Source organism: Poeciliopsis prolifica, unplaced genomic scaffold (assembly GCF_027474105.1).
Source record: "Poeciliopsis prolifica strain line A6 unplaced genomic scaffold, Auburn_PproV2 SCAFFOLD002, whole genome shotgun sequence".
Lineage (NCBI taxonomy): Eukaryota > Metazoa > Chordata > Actinopteri > Cyprinodontiformes > Poeciliidae > Poeciliopsis > Poeciliopsis prolifica.
The window spans coordinates 24474124-24501992 of NW_026562377.1; the positions used below are offsets into that span (position 1 = coordinate 24474124).

A 27869-nucleotide genomic window follows, 5' to 3' on the forward strand; every position below is an offset into this window, starting at 1 on the left:
GGTAAAAAAACCCCCCAAAAAACCCAGCATCCTCTTCGCACTTTGTGGTGTCTTCTTCATCTATTTTGCCAGTAGTAACATCCGGTTGTTGATCAGGTGACTGGAGATGCATTTTGATACGGCTGAAAGATCACCTCATGACATCACAAAAACTTTATTGAAAAACTGGAAGTTTTTTTTCCCCCTAAATGTGTGTTTCTATTAAGCACATTTATCTCCATACTTTCGATTTGCGCAGTTTCATAGTTAGTGAAAATGCAGCCGTCACCAAGATGGAAATGTATTCACTGGACGCCTGGTGTATGTCAACACTCCTCAAAGCAAACCCAGACATCCCTTGTTCCCAGGGTTCCTGAAACCTTCGGAAGACGCTGAGCTAAATCCGACCGCTCCAGGGAAACAAGCCCCGGGTGTTTGTCTCACAACAAGGGCCCTGCTGTGTGTCAACACACAACATGAGCATTCTCTGGAATGCCTGTGCTGCCAAATACCTTAAAAAAAAAAAAAGGGACACCTGAAGGAAGCTAAAAAAACAATCAGCTAGCGTTTTACAGGTGCATTGTCCATTCATTGCTTAGATTGAGCAACTGTCAGAAGGTCAAAGGTGAGTTTTGTTGAAAGATGAATGACGTATTAGCTTTCTAAAAACAAAGAGGATGGAATTTCATGGGATGTCACGGGGCTGCGGGGCTGAAAGGCAGATGTTTGTGGGGAGACAAAGCACCGAGTATCTCCTGCCCTCCAGCTCGGAGGCAGAAGCACCTGTCGTCTCCCACCATATGGACACGCAGCCACATACAAACACGCCACGCCATGTTCCCTACAACAGACTGCTCGCACAGCCAGCGACGCAAAATATGAAAGGAGGACTCCGTTTTAATTCAAATTCGTAATAAAAGTGGAGCGATATTAGCACCACTTGGAGTTTTACTCATTTTCCACTAAACAGATTGTATTTTATAGGGCTTTTACGTGACACACAAACACCAACGATACAAGTTTTCAAAAAACTAGCGTTGTTTAATGGAGTCTAGTTTTTTTATATTTAAAAGTAATAGTTCTATCGGCAGACTATTTCTTTTAGAAGATGGGAAAATTGTCTTTTTTTAAAGTGAAAATCTACAGGAACTAGTACTTTTTAATATTAATATTAAGAAACTGACTTACAACAAGATCCTGAATCTTGTTGAAAATTTTATAGCAAGTTAGTTTTGTCTTATTTTAAGTGTCCACGAGAAACTAGACATAAATACACAGTAAGATTGTGTTTTTGCAGCGTAAACATAGATCAAGAGCAACAATAGAACGGCTTAGAAACACTGTTTTCCATGTGCTTTGCTCACTGAGCTTTCCAAAATTTCACACATAAAACATTTGAAAAACTAAAAGATTCATTTTCCTTCCGCCTCACAGATGTGCACTACGTCACGTCAGTCTGTCACGTGAAACTCAAATAAATTCATGAAGGTTCAGTAGAAATCCTGTTGTAAGGAGTTCTGACAGTGCAAAAAAAATTCATACAACAACCGACTGCACATCTCATTTAGTTGAAGTCAGCTGTTGATAGTGGGTTTTTCTTTTTTCAATGATACATTTCATTCGGTCTTTCTGCTTTGTGCTGAACATGTGTACAGGCACACATAATCCCGCCCCCTGCCAGGCCCCATCTGTGCGGATCCGATCCGTTTGGAAACAGATGGCCGAGCAGAGCCTGGGCTTCCAGGTCAGACCAGGATGATTTCAGTCCTCTATCAGCCAGTGTGCAGAGATTGATGGCTCTGTGCTTGAGACCCAGAGAGCGGCTGGTGTCACACAGAGAGCAGGTGGTGGACCTCTGAGACACAAGCTAAACAGCTCACTGCCCCGACACCAACAGAGGGCAAAGGTTAAACACCAGGGGAGAGCGACTAATAATGACTGTCGGGACTACCAGCACAAGAAGAAGACAGAGAGGGTTCTCAGGGATCATAGCAATGTTACTGTTTCATTTTGTTGAAATTTATCATAGATGAAGTAAAATACTCTTGTTCAGCTCAAATGTTGCAGCATAAATCCACTTTCAATCAGTTTAATGCTGAATTTATGTCGCATTCGGACTTGTTATTAATCCATGACAGAGTATTCGAGTCATACTAATAAAAAGAATTTGAGACCTAATAGTAATCACAAGAATAAAACTAATAAAGTCAAAATATTACCAGAATAAAGTCGAAATAATACAAGAATAGTCATAATATTTACAGCATAAAGTCAGAATATTATGAGAATAAAGTCAAAATAAAGAGAAAAATATGACAATATTTGAGATTAAAGTAAAAAGAGATAAGTACAATTAAAGTCAAAAACTAAAGTCATGCTATTTACAGAATAATCAGAACATTACAAGAATAAAATCAAAATACTAAAAATAAAATAAAGTCATGATATCACGAGAAAAAAGTCAACATAATGTGAGAAAAAAAGTCAGAAAGTTGAAACAATTATTTTTTTGTTATTTAATCTGATCATTTATATATTTTTTCAATTTTCCTAGCGTGGCTCTGATATGTCATTATGCTGATGAAACCAAACATTATTAGCAATCAGGGTTGACCTACTGACAGGCTGCTCTGGGAAAACCTGCCTCTTACCATTCACATGGATGTTATTTCACCACCAAGCTAAACACCACCCGTCCCCTCTCACCTCCACCTCCTGCATGATGGGAAAAGCTGTCCTGTACTGGAAACACCCACCACACACACTGGAAAACTGCTGGGTTCCTACTGTTACAGCAATTAACAACCAGCAACCCAGATAACTGCTGCTGGCCATACAGGCTAATAACAAAGCATTATGTTTTAGCTCTGGTGCTAATTTCCACCTGCAGCCCCAGATCAGCTGGTGACTTTTAAAAAGGAATGCATAAAAACAACAACAACAAAAAAACCGGATGAATGCTGTTAAATAAACATAATTTATCACTAAAACACCATCAGACATGCAATCCAACAGCGTGCAAACGCAGCCGCATAACAGCCACACTCCCCAGAGCTCACTATGCACAGCACTCTCATATTCACTTCTACTTAATATAAAAAGAAACACGAATCAAAACAAAATACAACTTGTTCTGTTCTCGTTTTTTACGTTTATTTTGGTTCAGGCTGGTGAAAGGACTTGGGCCCTTACTATACTTACATTTAGAGATTTGAACTGTCAACTACAAAAGAAATCAACTCTATAGCAACTTTACGGTTGTATTTTTTTTTTAGACTTTTTGCTCTCCGTACTCAGTGTGTTCCATGTGCATTTTGTTCTGCACTTCAGTAGCTTATATGTTCCTGCTTTCTTTATTTGCCTGGTTTGTCTGCTGTGCATTTATCCTGTTAATTGTCACAATCTGCACATTTCTTTCCTGGGTTTTCTACCTAGACGGAGGGTAACTTGACGAAAAAGATGACGAAACGAGAACTTACAAAATAACAAGACGGGAGACGAGGAGCAAGACGGTCAAGGCAGCGGAGTATAACCAGAGGAAGCAGCGAGGAGTGAGAGAAAGAGAGGTGGTTAAATACTGGCAGGTTGGTTTGATTTCTGGAACAATGGAAAGGTACGAAACAGGAAACAAGATGCAGGTGTGATGAGAGAGCAGAAGGCAAGCTGTGGGAAAGAGAGAGAGATGAACAGGGGAGCTTGGAAACATAAATCTAAGTGAGACAAACAATAACAAAACACAAGAAATTAATAACATGAACTAAGTACAATAACTAAGATCTGAACTAGTAAAACAGTAAACAGGAAAAAGCCTGACCCAAACCCAACAAAGAATAACTAAGACCACAGAAAACAAATGGACAAAACTACAAACCCAGAAAAATTGACAAATTGCTCATTTCTATTTTTTTTCTATAATTCATCAAAAAACTACCATCAGAATGAATGAATGAATGAATGAATGAATGAATGAATATGAAATGTTTATGAGATATATAAGTCCAAAACAGTCATTTACAAGTATAAAATGAAGTGAGGAGTGTAAACTGACTTGATGATGTCGCAGAATTCATCCAGATTTGGAGTTGAAACTCTAACCCAGCAGGTTAAAACTCACACGGCGGTGCTTTGTTTTGTTAAAACTGAGGCTGGTTTTGGTCGGTGTTTGATCCAGGACCTAATTAGTAAAACAACTCTTGTTTCTGACCCTTCAGATTTTCCTGTGCAAAGTTTTGCTCTTTCCATTTAAAGCTGCGGCGTGTCACTTTTATCTAAACAAAAAAATAGACATGTTTTTTCAAACTGTCACCAGATAATCTGCAAAAAGATCGTCTTACCATTTAAAGAAACAAAAACAACCAATCAGAGCCCACAGGAGGGTCTCAGCTCTGTCAAACACCTTAATGTACTCGCTGCTAAATGTGCTAATTGCGAAGAAACATCTTACTGCTCCAGGATTATCTGCAGTCGTCGGTGGCTATGCTAACTAGCCTCAGCATTCACAGCAGGCTCTGCGTGTGCTAAGTGCAGCGCCACACAGAGGGATGATTAACAGTGCTAAGACCCGCCTCCTGGCTCTAATTGGTTGTTTCTAGTTAGCAATGGGAGGGCTGGAAGAAAGGCAGAGGAGCTGGGTGTTTTCATATCGCATTGTCATCACACAGTGACAGTTTCAACAGCTATGCATGTATACGTAAAAAAAAATTAAAGTTAAATACTAGAGCTTTGAAGCTCAAAAACGGTTTGCTGACATCAGATGCTACCTGTGTTTAGTGTTTGGTCAATCAGCGTACGACCAATTTAGAAACATATAACCATTGGCTGAAAAACTATGGTTTAAAATAAGAGCTTTATTTATTGTGCTAAAAACGTATGTCCCCTGCACATTTTCATAACTAATTCTCCGCTCAGAGTTGATGGGAATCTGCCGCTACACTTTGTTTAGATTTGGCCCCTCGTGGCACTTTGACCAGTCATTTAACGTTTGACCTGACAGCTGAGCTGCTTCCGGTGGTTTAACCTGTTCATGGGGTCGTTTCAGTTTACCCGGCGATTTATTTACTGTCAGATCGAAGCGGAGTGGCGGGGATTATTGTATGAAAGCCGAAACAGTTTCCGCCCCCACCTTGTTCGCAAAAGTTTGACTTTGTGTTTCTGGCAATTTGCTCCTATTGTGAATCACTTCCTGATGGGAGGCACTCTAGGAGACCGGCTCAGTCAACTGCAAAGGAATGCGACATTCCACTCTAATCTTACGGATGTTTCTTTGGATTTCAGAGACCGATTTCGGCCATTTTCCCTGTTGTGTCTGGAGAAAGTGTTTCCTGACTGACACCCGCGCCGTGCTCTGCTTTATCCACAACTGACTGCAACACATGCTTTTCTTGTCACTAGGAGACCACTTGCCATTATGTTGGATTTTATCACAAATATTTCAATGTTTTATATATTTATATCTGCACCTATTTACAGTTTAAGTTTGGAAGTCATGATGTATATAAACTTTTATAGCTGCTTCTCGTTTCCTCAGTTCTTCATCCTCTGAAATTGTTTATTTTTTGAGTTTCAATGATATCAATCATTTGTGAATTTTCAGTTGTTGTTTTTTTTATCAGTTTGTTCCTATTTTCAACCCACGAGAAGCATGATTTGAATGAAAAGCAGTCTATGTGGAATTAATCGTGAACAACATTTTTGTACCTAATATCTCTATTGATTTCCTCTGCTTTTATTTTGATAGTCCATACAACTTTGATAGTGAGTTGGCATAGTAGTTAAATATCTAGCTCTGATCTTTTTGTTTATAGCCTCTTAATGTTTTTATTCCTTTGTGTTGAAAAGCTTCTGTTGCGTGTCAGGATTCCTTCTTGTTTGTGTAACCAGCATCTACACGCATGTTTCCAAATAGCAACAGAAGCTGTGTATGCTCGCCGAGTTGTACCATGTCAGGGGAAAGCTTTGGTAAATACAGAGCTCGCTAAACAAACAGCTGTCTTGCTATGATAACCTCTCTGACCAGATGGGAAACGCGAAGTTAAAGGGAAAAGAGAGTCAGGGGAGCAGAGGGGGTCAGACATCAGGAATGAGGAAATCCCACCCACGCCATAGAGAACAGGAAGTAAAGGCTATTTGCATACAAATTGTTCTGCAGTGGTGCAACATATGCATCAGCATGAGGGTGGGTTGCCAGCAGAGCAATAGTGTAAATCAGCAGGTGGGTGTAATGTCTTAGACGGGATCCTCTGTCTGCAAGTGGAGATGTGGCTCTGAAAAAAAAAAGAACTTTTAGAATAAACTAATAAAATGTGCATTCTTAAAAGTATTTCATCTATATTACCGGTGCAGAGGCTTCACTCTATCACAACAGACTGCTCTGAGTTTTCACTGTTTCTTTCACGATGTCATCTGGTTCAGTCATTTAGAAAGCTGAACTGATTTATGGTTAATGCACTGTAAAAACACAAAATCTGACCAAATAGTTTTGGTCTAATTTCTGACGCAAATATGTTATCTTCTTAATATTGATGGAAAAAGTACCAGTTCCACAGACAGATTATTTTACTTATGTCAAAAGTTACTTTTAGGTTAGTTTTGCCTTATTTCAAATGTACAAAGATATTTGCAAGAAAAACTGGAGTACAAAAGATTTTGTGATTTTGCAGTGTAGGTAAAATGCTACTGAAATAGCAATAAACTTTTTAGTCTGTTGTAGCAAAGCAGGAGTCAAACCACAGGTTCACACACATGCGCTAAACTTTTTAACTTTCTTATGTCAATGTTCAGGATGAAGTTCAAATGAATCTCTACAACTGATTTTTAAAATCATTTTATTTCCCTAGCATCTTCCTTTCCCACCTAATTTTCCCTCCCTATGTTATTGATCCTGTGGGATGATATGTTTGAAATGTCCAGCCGGTAAAAAACTAACAATTTATTTTAATTTGTCAGAACTGATTTTAAAACTCTGGTTGGTGTTAAAGGTCGTGTGCAACGCTGCATGCAACGCTTACCTGCTCTCTCTTTGGTGAAATGAAAAATGGGAAAATCTCTTGTGTAATCTCTCGCGTTTTGTGAACTTGCTTTGTAATTGTGAAAAACCACCGAGCAGATTTCAAACCTGTGGAGGAAACTCTGTGGAAACCTGACGGTCTGTGATGCCCTGGCCCCTTCGGAGCCATCACCACAGGTGATGACAAGCTTTTCTGTGATCTCCTGAAACACTGACAGGTTTATGGCTCGTGTAATTAAAGACATAAACACGTGGAATCAGTCAGGCGGAATGTGGCATGGAAGCGGGGGCGAGGTGAAGAGGGTCAGGGATGTTTTGATTCTGGTTCAGGAGGCGGCGGATTCTCCGATTTTAGACAATTTAGAAAGGCGTCCCAGTTGCTGCATGCTCATGTCAACCTTAAATATTGTAAAGTGATGGCAAACTTTTCAGTTTCTCGATAAGAACATCTGATTTGTTTATTTTTTTTTAAAAGGCCATTAAATAGCAGTAGCATTGAGTGAAAGCATGTTGCGCAATAATTGCAGCGTCCTTCTCGTTCGGAGCTGAACGGGTCGGGGGAGCAGGGTGTTCCCGGAATGGGAACAAGGTCCGATTCTGAGAACAAATGTTCCTGACAACACTGTCACCTACCCCCCGGACCGCAGCGGCCTCACAGCAATGGAGCATGGAAGAGAAAAAAGGGAAATAAAAGGAAGGAGGGAAAAAAAGAGTGAACGTAGCGTCGGCTTATAAAGAACCAAGATCTCAGATTTTGCTGTCAACTGTTCTCAGTTATTGGGAGTGAAAACATAAAACATTTCAAGTAATCACAGTTAAACAGGTCTTGGTGGCACAAACCATAAGAACATACCATAGAAATGTACAAAACAAAAGAAGATTTAGATCATTTATCTGTGCTATATAAAGAAGGATTGATGATAACGATAACACTTAATCTGATTTTGCATATTTCTATTTCATCACCATATACTTCCCAAATTTTCCTCCGAGCATAGATGCATTTTGATTTCACTAACTTTTTAAAATCAAATCCTGTTTAACAATGAAGAACTGATTTAGTTTATTTTGTATGAAGATAGGTTTTAAAACATTAGTTTTGCAAGTACAAAAGCTTTGTGGAACACCTCAAGATATTTTACTCAGCTGAGATTCTGAATTGTTACTAAATAACTCTTTGGCTTGTGATTTGTAATATCTCTAAAATCAATGAAATTGCCACAAACATGCCCATCATAATCATTTTCGCCTTCTTTTCCTGAAACGTGATTTTAAAGTCCACGTCGACATGCATGTTGATTTGCTAGAAGACATTTTGACTTTTCTTTAGCAAGCTTCTCCCAGCGGTTTGCCAGAGTTTTGGTCCATTCCTCGTGACAGACGTGGTGTAACCGGGTCAGGTTTGAATGAAACTGAACCCGAGGATGAACCAGACTTTTGGAGGCCCAATGATTCCCCCATGACCTTTCCATGAAGTCACTCCATCCACTTCTAGTTGAGTCAAATGTCAGTCAACCAATCACAAGATAAACCATGACTCAGACATTTAGGACTCATTCCCGAACTGCTCAGACACGGCGACCTAACTACGTAAACGTCTCGGTTAAAAGAACACAATGAGAAATTATAGAAAAAAAAAAAAACACCATCTTGATAATTATTCTGGAATTTAGCGAGTCATTTTGGTAACCCTAGCTGACCTAAACCTGGAACGTGTAGTTGGATTTAACCACAAATCTCTAATCTTTAAATTTCCTGGTTTCATGTCGTCCGTACCGGACTGGGTAAAGAGGTCAAGTTTCTTTCCAATTAAATTTGAGGAAGGGCGTCATTTCCTCAGCCATTCCAGTTGAAAAGACGTGCAAATCAAAACATGCTGAGCTGTTTATGTCACCATGGCTGGAAGAATGTAAACTGGCTCTTCCCCACTCCTATTCATCAATGAATGCCGGGATACTTGAAATGTTTTTTTTTTTTTTGGTGCCTTTTCCACTTTATTCATTTCTGCAGTCACAGCAGACTGACTGGAACCCATTTGGTACTGCAGGCTGAGGACTGGAGATGATCCAAATTGATGGCCCCCATTAGCTGCAAATGAACAAGCAATGCCCTGAATAGTTTTAGCATAAGGCAATCCAACATCAAAGTTCGCAGATTCCCAGTTCTGACTGGGCTGAATGTCATGAACAATGTGCTCTAATTTCCAAGAATTCTTATTATTTTTTTCCTTTAATTAGGGTCTGCATGGGACGGCCGTGGGGGTTTTAGGGTTGTTGTGGTTCGTTCCAGTGGAGGATGAAACAGACGGAGATGTTTGCATTCCACCCCTTTTTTTTCACGCCGCATTCAGGACATTGCTGTGGATAAAGTAAAGACAGAGGTTTTGACTTTACGTGATGGATTTCCCTCAAGTGTTCAAGAATGACTTGAAGTATGCTTGCAACAGCCTCTCTTTTTCCATGAAAAGTATGAGGGTTTTCTTTTTTGGGGGGTGATTTGTGGAAAACAACAGTGTTGGGGTTTTGCTTTGGTTTTAATAGGTATGCCCTTCGTTGATGTGTTTTATATTGATGTAATTATGTTTATATTTATTAGTAAGCGGTAAGATTTTCATTTCTGAAGTTGTTTTTTTGTTGTTGTTTTCAGTGTTTCAATATCAAAAACTCCACAAAAATACAAAGACATTGTCCCTAAAGAGAGATAATGCTAAAAAAAAAAAAAAAAAACACACACACACACATTGGTGTTTCATCCGTTAGATAAAGATGTGTTTTACAGACATATTGCGCAACATTCACATTCAGCTCAGTCTGGAGGGAGGCAACTAAAGCCTGGTGACCCGCCAGGTTTATGTCACACTGGAGAAAACCCAGAATTTGGCAAATGTAAAAGTCCCAAAGACATGTTTAGGGTGACCATTGTGTTACAGCCGGAAACTCCGTCATTTTGTATCAACCAGCAGAGCAACTGATGGCAAAGTTCACCATTTAACAGCCTCGGGCTGCTTATGAACCTATCTAACCCGTTATTCTCTTTACCTGCACGTCGACAGCCAAAGAAGTTATGGCACCATTTCTCTTCCCCTGTACAGTAAAGTGTGAGCTGTAAGAGGGGGAAACAGCGCATGTAAACGCGCTCATTGTGCGCTGGAATGCTTCTCTTCCTGGCTCCTTTGCGCATCGTTCTCTAGGCGTCGAGCGCGCCTTCCCGTCTGCAGAGACGTCAAAACGCGACCTGAAGACCTACGTGAAGCTGACACCCCACCTACGTCATAAAATCCAGCAGATAGTCTGATTGGTTAGTGCTCCGTTAGTGCAGGTTTGTGCCGTTAAAATTTTCGTTTGTGCAGCTTTGGTTTCCGAGATATTAAAAATTATTTTTTTAGGTCATCAGAGTTCACCATCCCCCCATATAGCTCCAAAACAAACCAAAGTGGGCTGGTTCGTTAGTGCTCGGTTAGTGCAGGTTTGTGCCGTTAAAATTGTCGTTTGTGCAGCTTTCATTGTTGAGATATTAAAAGTTATAATTTTGGCCGATTACGTAACCATCCCCCCATATAGCTCCAAAACAAACCAAAGTGGGCTACTTTTTTAGTGCTCGGTTAGTGCAGGTTTGTGCCGTTAAAATTGTCGTTTGTGCAGCTTTCATTGTTGAGATATTAAAAGTTATAATTTTGGCCGATTACGTAACCATCCCCCCATTACGCACCAAAACAAACCAAAGTGGGCTACTTTTTTAGTGCTCGGTTAGTGCAGGTTTGTGCCGTTAAAATTGTCGTTTGTGCAGCTTTCATTGTTGAGATATTAAAAGTTATTTTTTTAGGTCATCAGAGTTCACCATCCCCCCATACAGATTCTTCCACCCAAAAAGAGGAATAGGTCTTCATACCTGAGTTCCTGCACTGAATGGCTCCATGCAGATTCATCATCTGGGGCCAAAAGAGTGAAAGTGGGACTATTGAAAAATGGAAACATGCATCATCAGCCTGTTAAAGTTGGAATATTGTCACTCTCTGTGTTAAACACCTGCTCCTTTGATGCCTTTTGTCAGTGCTTATGCTGTACTTTCTGTGACAGCTCTGCATTTCAAAATATTGTCATGAATGACAGTGATGACCCACTCTTGCAGCTGGTGAAATCCATAGCTACAGATGGTGTGACCCCGAAGACATACTTGCAGAGGGCAGATCTGCTTAGTTCAATGTTTGCAAAAACACAGTTGAGGTCTGGCGCCCACCAAATTGATGCACAGTGCAATATTTCCACTATTATTGGGAAGACAATGAGAAATGTATCAAGCGTTTACCTCTCAAAACACTGCTCTTCACAATACTGCCACCTAAACAAAGGAATGACGAGGGAAGTACCATTTCTTTTACCTGACATTTCTGTCCTGAAGAATTCTGGCATGACTCAGCTTGGCACTTCAGTAGAAAAAGGACTCCTCCTTCCACAGTCTCCCTGTCTCCGACCACTGGAGAATGAATCAGAATGCCCATCTGAATTCAAAACAGTAGCCAGGAACTCAGGAAACGTTCTCTGTGCAGGAACTGTTACTCACACCTACAGCTTTGGAGGAATACTATGGGTTGACACTGACCTTTCAAACCCAACAGAATTTGCGTTAAGTGAATTTCCCTCCACTATGGTTCTCCAAGAAAAAACACTAACTTTGAGAGGAATCGTTGCTTTCAGGGGAAGCTTGACCAAAGATGGCCTTGGACATTACACTGCATACTGCCGGAGAGCTCCATCTGTGTGGGAGCTTTATGATGACCTTGCCAATATCATGAAGACAGTGTCTGAAACAAACAAAATACTTCCACATGCAGTGCTATACACAGCAGATCTGTGATAGAAAAAAGTTGGGGAGAAAGTTTGAAGAGAGCAACATACCATGTTTACATACCCCTGATCAGACTTTTTTTTCCTTTTTGCAAGTTCTTATGTGGAAAAGGATTTGATATTTTGAGTTTCAGTTGGGTAAATGTTTTCATATTTCTTTCTGCATAAATCTCAAAACAGAGTTTTGTATTCAAAGAGGAGAAATTAATTTCCAATTGTCAATGTTTGTTGTTGTTTCAATTGTTAAAGTTCATTGTTCAAATCAACACCGTTTCTTATTTGACTGTCAACTTATATTGCATTTTAAAACCAGCCACTTTCATGGTTCATTACTTCTCAATTGCCTCACAATGAAGATATTTGGGTGGGTGAATAGCTAACCATAACACACATGTATGCAAGTTCATGCATCACAAAAAAAATAATAAATTACCAGAGATATTTTTCTTCTAACTGTATTAATTATGCCATGAGTTCTTGCAAACAGTACCTTTTCTATAATAATTAATAACCTCAATTGCATAAAAATGACACGAAAACAAAACTTACCCACAGACAGGAATTTGCTGAAAGACAACTGGCGAAGAAATGAAACAGGGAGTACAGCATGCAGCAGGTGAAATTAATTGTCCCCTAATTAGGTGAATGTGCTCAGTGAATCTTACAATCTGGAAGCACCAAATGAAGTAAAGTAAGATTTTGTTGGTATATTTAGAAAATAGTAAGAATAACAATAATGGGGTCATCTCAAATTCTCATTTGCATAACAAACTAGCCTATTTCTTTTTTTTTTTTTTTTTTTTTTTGGAGCAAGAAAGGGGGTGGGGAAGGTGACATAATCTGAAAATATGATAACTTTTAATATCTCAACAACGAAAGCTGCACAAGCGAAAATTTTAACGGCACAAACCTGCACTAACCAAGCACTAAAAAAGTAGCCCACTTTGGTTTGTTTTGGTGCGTAATGGGGGGATGGTTACGTAATCGGCCAAAATTATAAATTTTAATATCTCAACAATGAAAGCTGCACAAACGAAAATTTTAACGGCACAAACCTGCACTAACCGAGCACCAAAAAAGTAGCCCACTTTGGTTTGTTTTGGGGCTGTATGGGGGTGGTGGTGACGTCATCGGCCAATATTATAACTTTTAATATCTCAACAACGAAAGCTGCACAAACGACAATTTTAACGGCACAAACCTGCACTAACCGAGCACTAACGAACCAGCCCACTTTGGTTTGTTTTGGAGCTGTATGGGGGGATGGTGAACTCTGATGACCTAAAAAAATAACTTTTAATATCTCAACAATGAAAGCTGCACAAACGACAATTTTAACGGCACAAACCTGCACTAACCGAGCACTAACGAACCAGCCCACTTTGGTTTGTTTTGGTGCGTAATGGGGGGATGGTTACGTAATCGGCCAAATTATAAATTTTAATATCTCAACAACGAAAGCTGCACAAACGAAAATTTTAACGGCACAAACCTGCACTAACCGAGCACTAACGAACCAGCCCACTTTGGTTTGTTTTGGAGCTATATGGGGGGATGGTGAACTCTGATGACCTAAAAAAATAATTTTTAATATCTCGGAAACCAAAACTGCACAAACGAAAATTTTAACGGCACAAACCTGCACTAACGGAGCACTAACCAATCAGACTATCTGCTGGATTTTATGACGTAGGTGGGGTGTCAGCTTCACGTAGGTGACCTGAAGCGACTGGACGTCGCACGAGACGCGTACATCAGCGGCCTGCTCGCAGCGCACGCGCGCGCGGCCTCCCGCCGTCCCAAGACCCGCGCGTCCCGGAGAACAATGAAACGCTCCCCGCAGCACAAAGGACGTCGCCGTTGGAGGCAGAAGTAGGACAGACGCACGCGAGGCACGTCAGGCATGTCCTGTGAAGCCCCGCCGCGGAATGTGCGGCAGGGAGCGCAGAGCGCAGGCCGCGCCGCGCCGCGGCGGCTCTGGACCAATAAGAAAGAAATGGACTTCTCTGGTGACACAGCGCGAACCGTTTATGCCATGCGGCGTTTTAACAGCGACCATCTTTTACGTCATAAAAGCATTTAGAGCGTCTGATGACTCGCTTCCGGTTGTCTGAAGGTTTGCTCCTGGCCGTTTTCCTGGTAAGCTGACCGTCTGTTTAGGAAAAAAAAATGCAAAAAAAAAAAAAATAAATCCCCTCAGACCTGCACTAACCTGGAGCGATTCAGCAGAGATAAGTCAAACAATCCATCTTCATTTTTTTGTTTCTTTTCCCATGACAAGTGATCTTCATGAAGATAAAGAAAGTTCCCTAAATACCTCAGAGATCTTAATTTAACATGATGGATTGATAACGTGACCTGATATTTCCACCAACGCCCTCCTTTATTTATTTTATGAGCGTGTTGGATGGGATTTGCATTCCTGCTTTATAACGGCAACACACCTAAATCCTGATATGAGCCGGGAAAATAATAAAAAAAAATCCTGCAAACATGACCTGGTTGCTCAATTGCTTTTGGCTGGATGACACAGAACAGCTCACAGCTCCCTCTGCTGCTGGTTTGTGACACTGCATGTAAATAAACATGTCCCACCTTCCATGGCAGGAATAGATATTTTTTGCCTCATGCAGTTAAGCATTTAAATAAAACATTGTGCAACATGCTGCGTTACTTCAAGACACGGGTTTTCAAAACGTCAGTTAAGTAACAGGATCACCGACCCACGAATCCAGTCCATCGATTTTATCTCGGCATTTTATGATACTGACAAAGTAATTTATTGTCCTTTCCTAAACTTTTGTCTCTGGATTTTGAACTCTCTGGAATAAACTGCAGTCATTCTACATTGGGGACAATAAACGGTCTTCACCTCCATCATATCAAGAACTGGAGTTCCTCAAAGTTGTGTACTCAGTACACTCCTGTTCACACGAACAAACACAAACAAGGGTTGACCGATAAATTCATTTAATCAGCTCATCAAATTTTATTTAATTTTTGGAAAGTCAGGGTTTCCCCCACCCCCAAAAGCATGTGATGCTCAAGTTCCACATGCAGAACTTTAGCACCTCTGAACTGGAGAAATGCCTGCATTGCCAGCCTTGGTGCTGTTTGTTGGTGTGTGTGTGTGTGTGTGAGGAAGGGTGTTCATAGAATAATCATTATCACATATCAAAGTGACAAGTCAGAGGTCTTGGCAAGCGGCCGACCACCACTTCTCTGTTCCCTGTAATAACAAAAATGCAAAACACATTTTTTTCCCTCAGTTTATTTCCATTCTTCCAATGTGTCTTTGATTTAAAACAAAGCTATAAAAATGCATCTGGATACGGCTCCGCTGGCCTCTCCGCCGTCCACATGGTCGACATTAACATTCCGCCAGGTTACTAATGATGAGGACGGAGCAGGCTGCAGGGGGAGGCTTCATGACAGTGCTGGCATGGCGCGCGCATTCCTGCGCTGAACGAGCTGCAGAGTGGGCGGCTGTGACGCTGGGGGCACTGGGGAGAGAAACTGTCCTCAAAACTCAATATAAAAAGATAAAAAGATCAGCTTTTCCCAAAGAGGACACCGAACAACATTGCACATCAATACATCTACGGCAATATTAGCATTTGTCATACTAATATTGAATATTTGCCATACAATATATGATATCTAAGTGCAATGTTACCACAGGAATATTACTGGTTCACTAAATGCCATTTGATGCCAATATTTACTCACCTCAGCATGCTCAGTGCTCAAAGTGGCTCCAAATGCCAGCAGCGTGGCCAACTTTATGATTTGTTTGGGTAACAATTATTACAATTAAAGGCTCTCATTGAGCTGTGAGAGTTCATCACAAGATGGTCAGCTGATCCTTAAATATCAAAACAAGACGAGAGGACGTCACGGCAACGTGTCCTGCCAAGACCACGGCGTTCATCACAAACAGACAAGCTGTACAAAGTCAGAAGTGACACATGCGTCCGTCACGTGACACAAATGTCAGTAATCTTGTGATTTTTAATACGCCAAAATGTGTAGTGAATTAGGAAATGTAAATTAAGGAATCAGCAGTCACACACCGGTTTGGTACTGTTTATCAGGTATGCTAAGGCAGGAGGGCAGGGTCACGGCGCGGAGCCGAATCGCTCTCCCGAGCCGCTCGCCAGGAACCGGGACACCGTCCTAAAGTTGTTCTCCTTCATGCCGCGGATGTGGCTGTCCAGTTTCAGTCGCAGCTCGTTGGACCACAGGCTCTCCTCCTCCAGGAAACGAGACACTGCGCTGCGTGCAGGGGACAGCGCCTCCTGGTGGAGAAGAGCACAAACACCTCCAGTCGTGGTTCAAATTCTTTCAGAGCATTGCAAGGCGAGTTTTCAAACTTTCGGAATCACACTTTGGAAATGAAAACAACACAAATGAGCCAAAGAAAGCAAGCTTCAATTCACTATTACATGAGATCACTTATTACAGTTAATAATGTCTCGTGAAGGTAGTCGACATTTTAACTTTTTTGCTTTAACGCCCATATTTCTTTGTGTTAGTTTTTTGGGTCGCTAAATATACCAAGAAAGAAATACCAAGTCCAAATAAAACCTCATCCCACTTAAAAGCAATTTAAAATTAGATTTTGGTTGAAAAGCGGCTTTTTATCAGGTGCGGAAAAATATGTGGTTTCAACTGTAAATAACGTTTTCCAAATATAAGCTTTCAATCAAAAGTCAGATTGCACTTCATTACAAAACTGTGCCACTTGAACATCAAACACTTTCAAAGACGTTACATTGAAATCAAGAACTTTCCAAACCTCGAAAACATCAAATTGAAATTCTAGTATTTTCAAGGATTTCAGGCAGACAGACGTTTGGCCCCTGTGGCCCCTGAGTGCAGATCGATCATGGAAGGAAACTCACCTCTGGACCTCTGGAGGTCAGACAGTTTTCAGGGCCGGAGTTTTGACCCTCAGCAGCAAGTCTGGGTGGAGTGTGGGCTGCTCCTGCGTTTCCTCTGCTCAGTCCGGGGCTGCTGGTGGAAGACGAGGACGATGAAGATGAGTGCAGCTGGCTGTCTTTGCGCTCTCCGCCAGGCGGCTCTTTGGAAGACTTTGGAAAGACCTGAAGCTCTTTAAAGAGCCTCTGGATCTTTCTGTCATAGCTGGAGGGCTGAGTCCTGCAACGACAGCCGTTCAGAGCGTTTCGCCGTGGAAGTGTTTCTGTTCCCATGCGGACGCACCACCTACCATTCTGGACCAGGATGCACCTGTGCCGACGTCATGGTGTGGCCGAGCGCGACGTGTTGGTTCCTCTCCGGACCCGTTTTATCCTGAGCGTCCAGCTGCATGTGGTGCTTAGCGAGCGCCTGCTTCAGCTGCCGGTTCTCCTCTTCCAGGCTGCTTATGGAGGTCAAGTGGCGCTGGTGCAGGATCTCCCCACTCCCCTGGGGAGAGACGGGCGATCGACGGATGAGCTGCACAACCAAGAACGTGCAGAACTTACTTTAAGGACAAGGATCTAACAGGTTTTCTGCAGGTTTGACTGACTTAAATCTGAGGCTTTTTAAGACCATTAATAAAATTTAATTCCTGCATCGCGACAGAAAGGTACAAAAGAAAATGACATAGTATATATGACATCTTTTTTTGCACAGAACGCACCTGGCCTCGTATAGGTGGCAATCGAAGATAAATTTACACTTAACAATGAAACTTGGACATCATGCGCTAAATAAAGGTGCTACCACAATGAAATGCATTACAAACAATAAAACACTATATTAGCAGGTAATTAGCGCTAGCCTCAACGACTTCAAGCCACAAGACAGAATGAAGATGTCTGTGTGTGACTCAAACATTTGCCTGTAAACAAACTACACAGAATATAGAAGAGATAACAGCCTGCAAGATTTAAGAGCACACTTAAACGTATTTAAGGCCAATCAAGATTTTTTACAGAAATTTAAAAACACTTTCAGATCTTAAATTAAGATGCACAAATGTAAGTGTTTTTAAGGATGCGCGGTCTCTCTGTCTTAGATGCTGCTGGGTGATGAATACTCAGACACAAACCTTGGGAGGTTGGGACTGGAGCGTCTGCAGCAGACCTTTCAGATACTCGTTCTCGGCCTGCAGAGTCTCCAGCTGCACCTGAGTCATCTGAGTAACGTGAGAGGAAAGAATCCGGGTGGTTTCACTAAACCCAGCAGAAAGGTTAAACATTTGGTCTTGAAAGATATGAGAGTCTCTCGCATTTTGTTTAACAGCTACAAATCGAGAGGAAAAAAAATCTGTAAAGTGTGGCATACATTTGCATTCAGCCCCATTTGCTCTGATACCTGCTGACTCTGGAGGAGCTGCAGAGAGAACAGGACAACTAACACCCTGATAATCTACAAATCTGGCCTAAATGAAAGAAAGGCAAGAGGAAAACCAGACTTTAAAAATCTGACCTGCTGATTCTGACAAGTGGCTAAATATAACTTTTACAGAGAACAGTGACTGATTTTCAGACATAGATAATGAACGATTTTTCAGGTAAGTATTGGCCATTCTCCAAGATAGAGATAGCTATCAAAGTAGCAAGAGACAGCCAGCTAGAATAGATAGACACTCACTGACCGACTGATAGACAGAGAGATAAACTGGTAAAATGAAGGATGGAGCCCTAATAAAAAGCTCCGTTATCAGTTGGGTGAAAACAGCACTCACGTATTTCAACAGTCCAGTCAAAGTCTCGGCCTGAACTCCTTTTGATAATCAAGGGCATCACTTAAAAACAGTTGCTATCTGGGATTTTTAAGAGACGAACGTGGAAATATTGTCCATCTACGGACGTGGAAAGCTGAGGCTGAATACAAAAACATGCCACACTTTCCAGATATTTGTAACAACAACAAAAAAATACAAGTTCCTCCAGGTTCTTTTCTTTTCTCTTCATGCACATTTCTGAACCATGCGGCCCCAAACCGACCTTGAGCTGCGTGGCTGCCTCCGCCGCCCGCTGCGCCTCACTGCGAAGCTGCTGCTGGATGCTGGCCGAGGAGCCGCTGAGCGCCGAGATGGACAAGTCGCGCTGGTGCAGCTCGCCGGTCAGCTTCGACACCTCCCTCCTCATGCCCTCCACCTCGGCGCTGTGGGTCTGCCGCACCGTCTCCAGCTCCTGCCGGAGCTGCGGGGGCGACTCCAGACATGTGAGGGGCGACCCGACACGAAGGTGATGGGGAAAAAGAAAACAAAGCAGAAAGAACGAACGAACCCCCAACCTTTTTGCTTTCAGCGACCGAGTTGTCAAAGTCTGTCGCTACGTTTCTCAGCTCTTTCTCCAGGTTTGTTTGATCCTTTAGCTGTCGGCTCATGCTCTCCAATCTGCGTTCAGGCGAGAGGAAGCACAGGGACGTTTAGCCCGATTTACACAATTAAAACACAAATCAAAGATATTAAGAAAAAAATAATTATAGAGCAAGAAGAGGTAAAAACCTGGTGGATTTATATTAATCGTGGAGAAAAAACTATAATATGTATACAATTTATGTGGGTAAAACAATAAGTATATCAGACTATTATCACAAAGTGTTTGTCCACTTTCAGCTGTAATCAACAACAATTCCAAATGTTGCTGATGATACTTATTATGATGCTTTCGATAAGGGCTTTCTTGTTTTCTTTTAACGTGACGCCAGCAGTCACCTACCTCTGTTTCAGACATGTCAGCTCCGCCCGGAGGCTCGCCTCGCTGGCCTGAGCGCCCTGCAGCTTGTCGGCCATCTTCTCCAGGTCCTTCCTGATGACCTCCACGCCGGTGCAGCCCTGAGCCGCCAGGCAGTCCTCCAGAGAGCTGCGGAACGACAACAACACCAAGCAGTCCGTCACCTTTGCTTCAGGTTCCCGCCCGACACTGTGAGGTTAGAGCGCCCCCCCCCCCTTTGTGCAGAAGGCGCAGCGTCGCATCCAGCAGAGGAGAGAGCTTTTAAACGTCCGCCCACCGGATGACTTGGTCTTTAGCGTGGAGCAGCTGTTTGAGTCTGACGGCTTCGTTTCGAAGTCTTTGCTGGTCCAGGTCAGCTCCCCTCAAGGCGTCCGGTTCGTCTGACCGCAGCTGCGGGACAGAGAGGTCACGTCTGTTAACACTGGACTTCAATGAGTTCAACTGATTCAGCTTTGACAGCAACAAATGAAATACTGACCAACATATTTGATGTTTGTGGATGATGCCACTTGACAAAATGCCATGAAATGATGCGCTTATGATGTAAAGCACTTTGAGCTGCTGAAATGTACTACTTAAATAAACTTGACTGGTTGATATAAAATCCCAATGAAACGTGATTTTATGTAGGTTTGGGTTTGTGATGTGACGGTGTCACTCACTACTTACTGTATGTAACATGTGGTATTTAATATACACTCACTAGTTGTCCAAATTATGATCTCTGTTATTTTTAGAGTTCAAAGAGTTTTATATAAGCAGAGTTAGGTAGTATCTAGTTATATTTATGCAATTACATTTAGTGATTGCATACATTGAGAATAAAATAAGTACTTTTTTTTCTTATTCTAAATGTACTTTTAGGATTATTTTACTGCACTCCTTACTTTTACTTGAAAATTTTTTATCATGAAGTAGTTTTACTCGTTCTTGAGTAAAATTTTCTGGACTTTCCACCCACTGAATGAAAAACTAAAGTTTCATAATGAAAGAAATTGATTTGGGAAATACATTTTTTGTTACTTATATGAATTACTGTCATTCTGGTCCTTTAAAAAAAATTAAAACATTTCCACTTCACTTCATATTTTGGTTCGTCTGACGATGTCATTTGTAAATACTAAACGACTGATAAGTTAATCAGTTTCACAATAATTGAGTAAACCTTTTACCAATTGCTTGAATAACTTCTTGAAGGAATAATTTTTACTTTTCCCTGAGTAAAAACATTTTACAGTAGTGCTACTCTTTGGCGCTACTAAGTCTTTGGCTCTCTGCCCACCTCTGTCCATGGCCCCCCTCCTTCGCCCATGCTGACCTCCTGTGGCTGTCCCAGCAGGGCCTCACAGGGCCGCAGGCGCTCAAGCTCCAGCTCCTGGGACAGCAGGCTGCTGCGGGCCTTCTCCAGCAGAGCGCTGAGATGCTGCACCTCCGAGCAGCACTCCATGTGCTCCTGCTCCACCCGCCACGGTGCACTCTGGGAACAAAGCACGGCACGGTGATGAACGACCGCTTCCAGGTCGGCGTCTCTCTCTCTGGTTCAGTTACCTTAATGTGTGAGATCTCCTCAGTCAGGCTCTTATTCTGAGCCTCCAGAGTGGCGAGCTGCTTCTGGTACTGCGCCCGCTGCTGCTCCCACTCCAGAGAGAGCCGCTGGTACTCCTGCAGCAACCAGCAGGGTTATCTACACTGCTACTGGTGCTACTGCCAGGTCCGGTGTAAGCAATGCGGAGAGGGTGATGTGGGAATGTTACCTTCAACCGGTCTGATTCTTTTGCTCCTCCGCTTGTCTGCTTGAGATGTTTGCGCTGGAGTTTTTGGTAACTTCCCTTTAAATGGTCCAGCTGAAAGACAATGGCGTGTTAGGGTCATTGTTAATAGGAGAAAAAATAAATAAAAAAAGGAGTACATTTTCACCAAACAATTTCAGAAATTGTCAAGAAAGAACCTGGAAATTTATGAGTTTAGAAAGTTGAAAATTAGTTAGAAAAGAGGTTTTCGGATGAATCTCAGAAATTTTCTAAGAAAACATTTTCTTGTCATTACATTTTTTTTCCACCTTTAAAAAGTCAATAATTTGCAGAACAAAGAAAAAGTTTTTTTTAGATCATTCTCAGAAATTTTTGAGATAAAATGTGAAAATGTTTAAAAAAAAACAGTCCAATCCTTTGAAACTCAGAAATTTTTGAGAGAAAAATAACCGTATTTCAAAATTTGTGAGTTTTTTCCGGCAAAAATCTGCTCTAACATGCCGTTTGTCAGCAGGACTACAATCATTCAGTCCAACTTTGAATGCCTCCGAGGAGAAAGAAATAAAAGCAGTCGCTCTCGCGGGTAAACGCTGGGACTGTTTGCTCCAAGGTGTCTCACCTCTTCTCTGAGTTTCTGCAGCTGTTGCTCGTACTTTGCGACTGCCTCTTGGCGACTTCTCAGGATTTCCTCCATCTGTTTCTGAAGTACTCCAATCTGCAAACAGAACCCCTTGGATGAAACTCCTCATGCAACAACTTGGGACATTTAAGGAACAAGAGTCCCAGGCCTGTTCACTTCACCTCCAGGTCCCTCCGCTCAATGATGCTTTTGGAGGTCAGCAGGCCATCCTCTCCGTTCTTCACCTTGACCTCCAGGGCAAGCTTCTCGGCCTTCCACTCCTTCCTCTGGTGGCTGATCATGATGTCGATCTGTCTCATCAGTTCCTGGAGCTCTGGCTCGCATGACGACAGGACAGAACTGCAGCACACAGACCGGATAGAAGCACGTCTGTTAGAGCCAGTAAAACACAAACACTGACGTTCTAATTCAGTTTGGTGTCACCTAAAGTTTGTGTTCCGCGCTGATTCAAAAGAAGCCTCCATCTGGATTAGTTTGTTTTTGTGTGTGTGTGCTTCTTGTGGGTAAAGTCTTCCCTGGAGGTGTTAACCTAAAGGCTCCTCATGCCTTCCGCTGGCTGACAACAAAACAGCTCGTGGAATCCTGGACGTTACGCCGCCTCTACTGCCACCCAACCGAACTGGGCAACAACGACGCTTCCCCTGAGCTGCTGGAGAAACGGAAAGGACCGATCCGAAACACTGAGCTTCATACAGTCATCTACTAGCGGCGGAGGCTAATTTACAGCTAAGTTAGTCGGTCCAGGGATATTTGTTTACATCCGTAACTGCACTTATGCCGCCTTTCACTCCTTTGAGTACAATGAACTTCCTGCGGTGACCCCGCCCCCGTACTGTGACCTCAGCACGTTGTACGTCAACTTAACCGAATCCTCGAGTTCCAGAAGGCGCTCATGGCTCGTCTAAATAGGAAGGTACAGTAAATTTAATGATAAGGTATGAGGTATGCAAGGTATTACATAACTACGACTACATATAAAACACGTAACACGCAACATCGTTGTATTTATAAGTATAATTTCCATTGTGCCGCACAGTTGAACACGTGGCTCGTTGGTCTAGGGGTATGATTCTCGCTTCGGGTGCGAGAGGTCCCGGGTTCAAATCCCGGACGAGCCCACCTTTTACAACTGGTTTTATAGCTGCTTTTCCGTTTCCCCCCATTTATGTAGATGTAATATGCACCATTTGTTCCTTTGTTGCTAGGCGTTCTTATGACATACGAGTATACACAGAGGCAAAATACTAAACTCTTGCAAAGCATAGATCTTTTGAAAGATTTGAAAATTCATACCCTCCCTTGTTTTATTCTGATCCAATGGGTTGGGGCGCTGCTTCACCATTTCGACTTTTCGCCATTGCGTGCCTGTTGGCTCGTTTTTTCATTCGATACCAAGAATGAAACACATAGAGGCGTCTGCTCCTGCTACTGACAGGAAATGTGCCAACGGAACCATTGCATTTCTGCTGGTCTTTTCGGGTGAAGAAATTGATCCAAAGAGTGAATAACGGCATTCTAATTCAAACCAGTGGACATGGCTATAGCATGTCTCCGTGACAGGTACAAGATCGTGACCGGCCTTTTTTTCCGTGTGGCTCGTTGGTCTAGGGGTATGATTCTCGCTTTGGGTGCGAGAGGTCCCGGGTTCAAATCCCGGACGAGCCCAGTTTTTTTCCCGGTGTATCTTTAAACAATTCCTCACCATCTGACTGCATGTACATCATTTTATATATATATATATATATATATATATATATATATATATATATATATATATATATATATATATATATATATATAGTTCCTCCCCTTCTATCCACACCCCTCCTACTGCCTCCATCCTCCCTTCCTTCTTCCTCCACCTGCTTTCGGTCAAACGGCGAACAAAGAGCGCCTCCACCTCTTTGCTCCCCCAGCTGTTGTTGGGAGGGCTTACAGCCGGGTGGAAATAAAGAGAGAGACGTTCCTGTTCCGCCCCCACAATCGCCGCAGACAGTCCTGACAGCCGGGCAGCAGCGACACTGAACGAGGCGGATCGAGATCATCTCAGCTGTAAGTACAACCATATATGAGCTTTATTCTGCAGAGAAGAGAGAGATCACATGATGCCATCTTGCCTGTTACATCTGTTTCTGTTTCCTTAGAGCTTCTTTAAGTTCATGTTTTATAATAATGTGTTGATAAAGCAATCTAAACTTTTTATTCATGTTTGACTTCTCTGTAGACATTTGAATGTTATATTCTTCTACTATCTGCTGAAGTTGAATGAAAAATGTGATTTTTTTTAAAGGCTCATAATCTTTGCATCTTTACAACAGTCTAGTGACATTTTGTTTCATAATTTGATTCATAATTTGAGTCAGCGTGAGAATTTGACACACATTCTTTCATTTCACCCTCAGGGATTCATTATTATTGTTTATTATTCTTCACCGCAGCAGAAGAAGGAGGACTAACTCCCAGCGTGCGCCTGACGATGGTCCTGTGTGAGGATGGCGAGTGCAGCGTCTGCCTCCTGCCGTACTCCCGCATGGACCGGATACCCCGGCTGCTCCACTGCAGGCACACCTTCTGCGAGCCGTGCCTGGAGACCATATCCCGGCTGCACAGCGGTTACCTGGCCGTGTCCTGCCCGCTGTGCCGCCGGGTCACCTGCATAGGGCGAGAGCGCAGCCTGCAGGAGGCCCTGTGGGTCGACCTGGAGCTGTGGGAGCGGATTCAAGAGGCCACAGTGGTGGAGGAGCGGGAGGATGGACAGAAACGAAGAGCGACGGTGCAGAGGGCGGAGGCGGCGCAGCAGCCCGCATTACAGGCCGAGTGGTGGGTTCATGACAAGAAACACTAATATTTACCTGGAAAGTGACTCCATTTAACTTCTGCCGCTGTGGAAATGAGATTTTCCACAACCGTTTTGTCCCGACGCCACACAGAGATGACATAAACATAAATATGGGGGCTTGTTCTGGGAACAAAACACACCTCAGGCTTTATTCCAACTAATCCTCAACAATTGAGTAGTAATGATCAATCGTTAACTGGAACGTTTTTGAAGCAGAAGAACTCAGAATAATGAAGTTACAAAGGTACAAAAAATATACATTTTGAATCTGTGATTTAAAAAAAATCTACTTTGTAGATATGTTGTAACCACAACTTCTCAAATGACATAATTTTAGATTTATCTGGTTCAAATTAGGTAAAAAAAAAAAAAAACTATGTCAAGTTGAGTAGAAGGGTTAAAGTTTTCACATGCTGATGTTAGAGGAACGTTTCAGCTGCAGACGCATCATTTGGTACAAATAATCAAACATGCTAATGAAACGCTACATTGATCCATTTTAGGCAAAACATGTTTGTTTTTATTTTAAAATTAACTGAATTGTTTATTTATTTGCATCTTTTTATGTATTTCTACTATTGTTAAAAGAAAAAAAAAGAAGGTTGAAGTGGTTTTATAAAAAATCTGCAGACTGAGCCAATTTTTAAAAATCCAATCAATCGTCAGAATGATCGATGATCGAATAGATCGCTGCAGCCCTGTGCGAGCGTCCGAGCGCCTCGGGGAATAAACGTAGGAATTCCTCACATATCGAGGCGGTGGCACGTGTGCAGACGTCCCATTAGCGCCTGAGCTCTGCCACAGGAAGCTCAACTCCTGCCCCGTCTGCCCTCTCCTCAGCGTTTCCTGGCGGCCGGCCCCGGCGCGCCTCCGGCTGCCCGCTCTGTTCCGGAGGTTCAGCTGGACCAAGCCGCACCGGGAGACGGTCGTCCCCAGCAGCAACAACGTGTGAGTTTTCACTTCCTGGACGGTCGTCAGAACTGCCTCAGAGGAAAGAAAGTGACTGAAGAGGTTTGCTTTTCCTTTTTCTCTTTTGTTTCATTTAGAGAAATGAAATCTTGGCGCCGACTCTCAACAGACGACGTCTTCTAAGAAATGCAGCCGGAGGATCCATTTGTCTTCCTGCTGGGAGACGGTTTTGTCCTCAGCTGAAGGTCTTCCCATTATTTCACCCAGGCTTAGTTCTCCCAGCTGGTGCAGTGGGATTTAGTTCAGCTGTCCCAGTTCGCCTGACGCCCCCAACGCCCCTCACAGCAGATGGTCCGCTCCTCATCACCCAGCATAACTTATTATTTTCTTTATTTATGACAGTTTGTTGACAGAGTTTGTAATTAAACTATTTTTAAAATATTTATTTTCCACATTTTTTTTTTAAATGTCTTGTTTTGTGATTTTAAGAATCATAAATTCCAGTTTGAAAACTCCACTCTTCTCTCCATCTTTCCTGAAGTATCAAGTCAGAACATGAATATGATAATGTGACTGGAACTTTATGCACAGCAAAAAAAACCCCAGCTTTGCATAAAACACTCAGTCAGCCGTGAAAGTGGATTATAATCTTCATTCATCGAGCATCTGGCAAATTTTCCACGTTAAACGATATCAGAGAACTGGATCGTCACTTCCAAGGGAACACCCTTCGTTCCCCTGCCTGCCTGTGTCTGGAGGGTTCTGTCACACACACACACACACACACACACACACACACACACACACACACACACACACACACACACACACACACACACACACACACACACACACACACACACACACACACACACGTCTCACTCCAGAATCGTTGTTTCAGCACGAATTTGTTTCGCCTCAGTCATATTAAGGTCAGCGCAGTAAGAAATCCGTTGGTCGTCCCACTGGTTTGGCAAACAGCAGGCTGCCTCAGCTGCAGATCTCTTAAAGAGACAGTCCCACTTTAACGCCTGTTATTAATCCGACTGAGCCTTTCAATTCCCTTTTTTCAGTGGTGGTTTGATGTATTTGGGATTAAATGTGAGAGATCTAACCCACAGGTGTCAAACTCGAGGCCCGCGGGCCAAATCTGCCCCTCCACAGCTGTCAAATAGGCCCTCTACAATTTAGAGGGCCACATAAATTGAAGTTTTAAAGTAACAGCTACACGCTTAAATATAATTTTATCAGTGAACTCCAACAAGTTTTTAACCGTATAGGACCAAATTACATTATTGTGAAAATATTTTACGGATGGCTGCAATTTGATCATGTTCTGACACAGACACTGTAATATTTCAACTATTTGCTAACGGGCAATTTTGTCACAAGCGGCCCTTTGAGGATATCCAATGGATATCAGTGGATATCCTCAAAGATGAGTTTGGCACCCCTTCTATTGTCCAGCTTGTATGTTTAGTGTTTGCACCTTCCTCTGCCACACTTTTTTTCTTCCACTCAACTTTCTACCAACATGTTTGGATACAGCACTCTGAACAACAAGCTTCTTTAGCATTTGGTGCTCGTTCTACTGACCCACAGAGAACATGTTCAGGATTAAATGGGCTCACTAGGTTTTGACTTACAATATTCTAATTCTCTGATACACCCAACATTGGGTTTTCATTCTCTGTGAGCTACAATAATCAAAACTACAAGAGAAAAGGCTCAAGATATTTTATTCCATGCACCATCAATCTATTAATATGATGCAGGTAATATGTGACAAAACATATTTTTTATCATATACTAATTTTCTTTAGACATAACTACATAGGGTAATGTTCTCCAACGACTTCACTTTTACAAAGCCTGGTGAAATGAGTGTTATCACAGAGCTAACATTAATTTATTGACCATTTCTGCGAAAAAGCTGAATGTATAACCTGAATGAGAACGAGCATCGTTGGAGATAATCTCCGGGAGGGACAAGCAGGAGTTTCAGTTTCACAACACATTTCCTGACTCATCATTTGTGACTGATTGTGCTAATAATTAGGATTAAAGTTGAACTGCGAAGGAAGAAACTCCCAGTGATGTTACAAACACATTCTGTTACAAATATTCGGCCTTTCAGCATCATTCAAAGCGTGTCTAATTTAATTATTGGTATCCATAAAATAAAACTGTCCATTATAAGCAAACTCCAG

The 27869-nt window shown here is 42.2% G+C and overlaps 2 protein-coding genes and 2 non-coding genes across 5 annotated transcripts; 3 read left to right on the top strand and 1 right to left on the bottom strand.

Annotated features, from left to right (window-relative positions):
- Positions 1-14794: 14794 nt before the first annotated feature.
- On the bottom strand, positions 14795-22732 carry cep63 (centrosomal protein 63). The gene is given in 15 exon segments (XM_055046500.1): positions 14795-16127; positions 16734-16989; positions 17060-17256; positions 17885-17971; positions 18786-18994; positions 18997-19066; positions 19069-19180; positions 19506-19649; positions 19798-19910; positions 20839-20997; positions 21069-21182; positions 21275-21364; positions 21891-21986; positions 22073-22250; positions 22335-22732. Coding segments are annotated over 15 exon segments (2046 nt in total). The 5' UTR covers positions 22376-22732; the 3' UTR covers positions 14795-15947.
- Positions 22733-22737: 5 nt separating this feature from the next.
- Positions 22738-26176, top strand: im:7152348 (uncharacterized protein LOC559250 homolog). 2 transcript variants are annotated; one of them, XM_055046552.1, is made up of 5 exons: positions 22738-22824; positions 23828-23963; positions 24350-24731; positions 25591-25698; positions 25797-26176. In XM_055046552.1, the coding sequence occupies exons 3-5, from the start codon at positions 24388-24390 to the stop codon at positions 25840-25842; spliced, it is 498 nt and encodes a 165-aa protein (XP_054902527.1). In that variant the 5' UTR covers positions 22738-22824; positions 23828-23963; positions 24350-24387; the 3' UTR covers positions 25843-26176. The 2 variants fall into 2 exon arrangements, with proteins under 2 accessions (XP_054902527.1, XP_054902532.1); XM_055046557.1 differs by lacking the exon at positions 22738-22824 and having other exon boundaries at positions 23757-23963; positions 24353-24731.
- On the top strand, positions 22958-23029 carry trnap-cgg (transfer RNA proline (anticodon CGG)). The gene has a single exon. It is a non-coding gene; the product is annotated as a tRNA-Pro (tRNA).
- trnap-ugg (transfer RNA proline (anticodon UGG)) lies at positions 23505-23576 on the top strand. The gene has a single exon. It is a non-coding gene; the product is annotated as a tRNA-Pro (tRNA).
- Positions 26177-27869: the final 1693 nt, after the last annotated feature.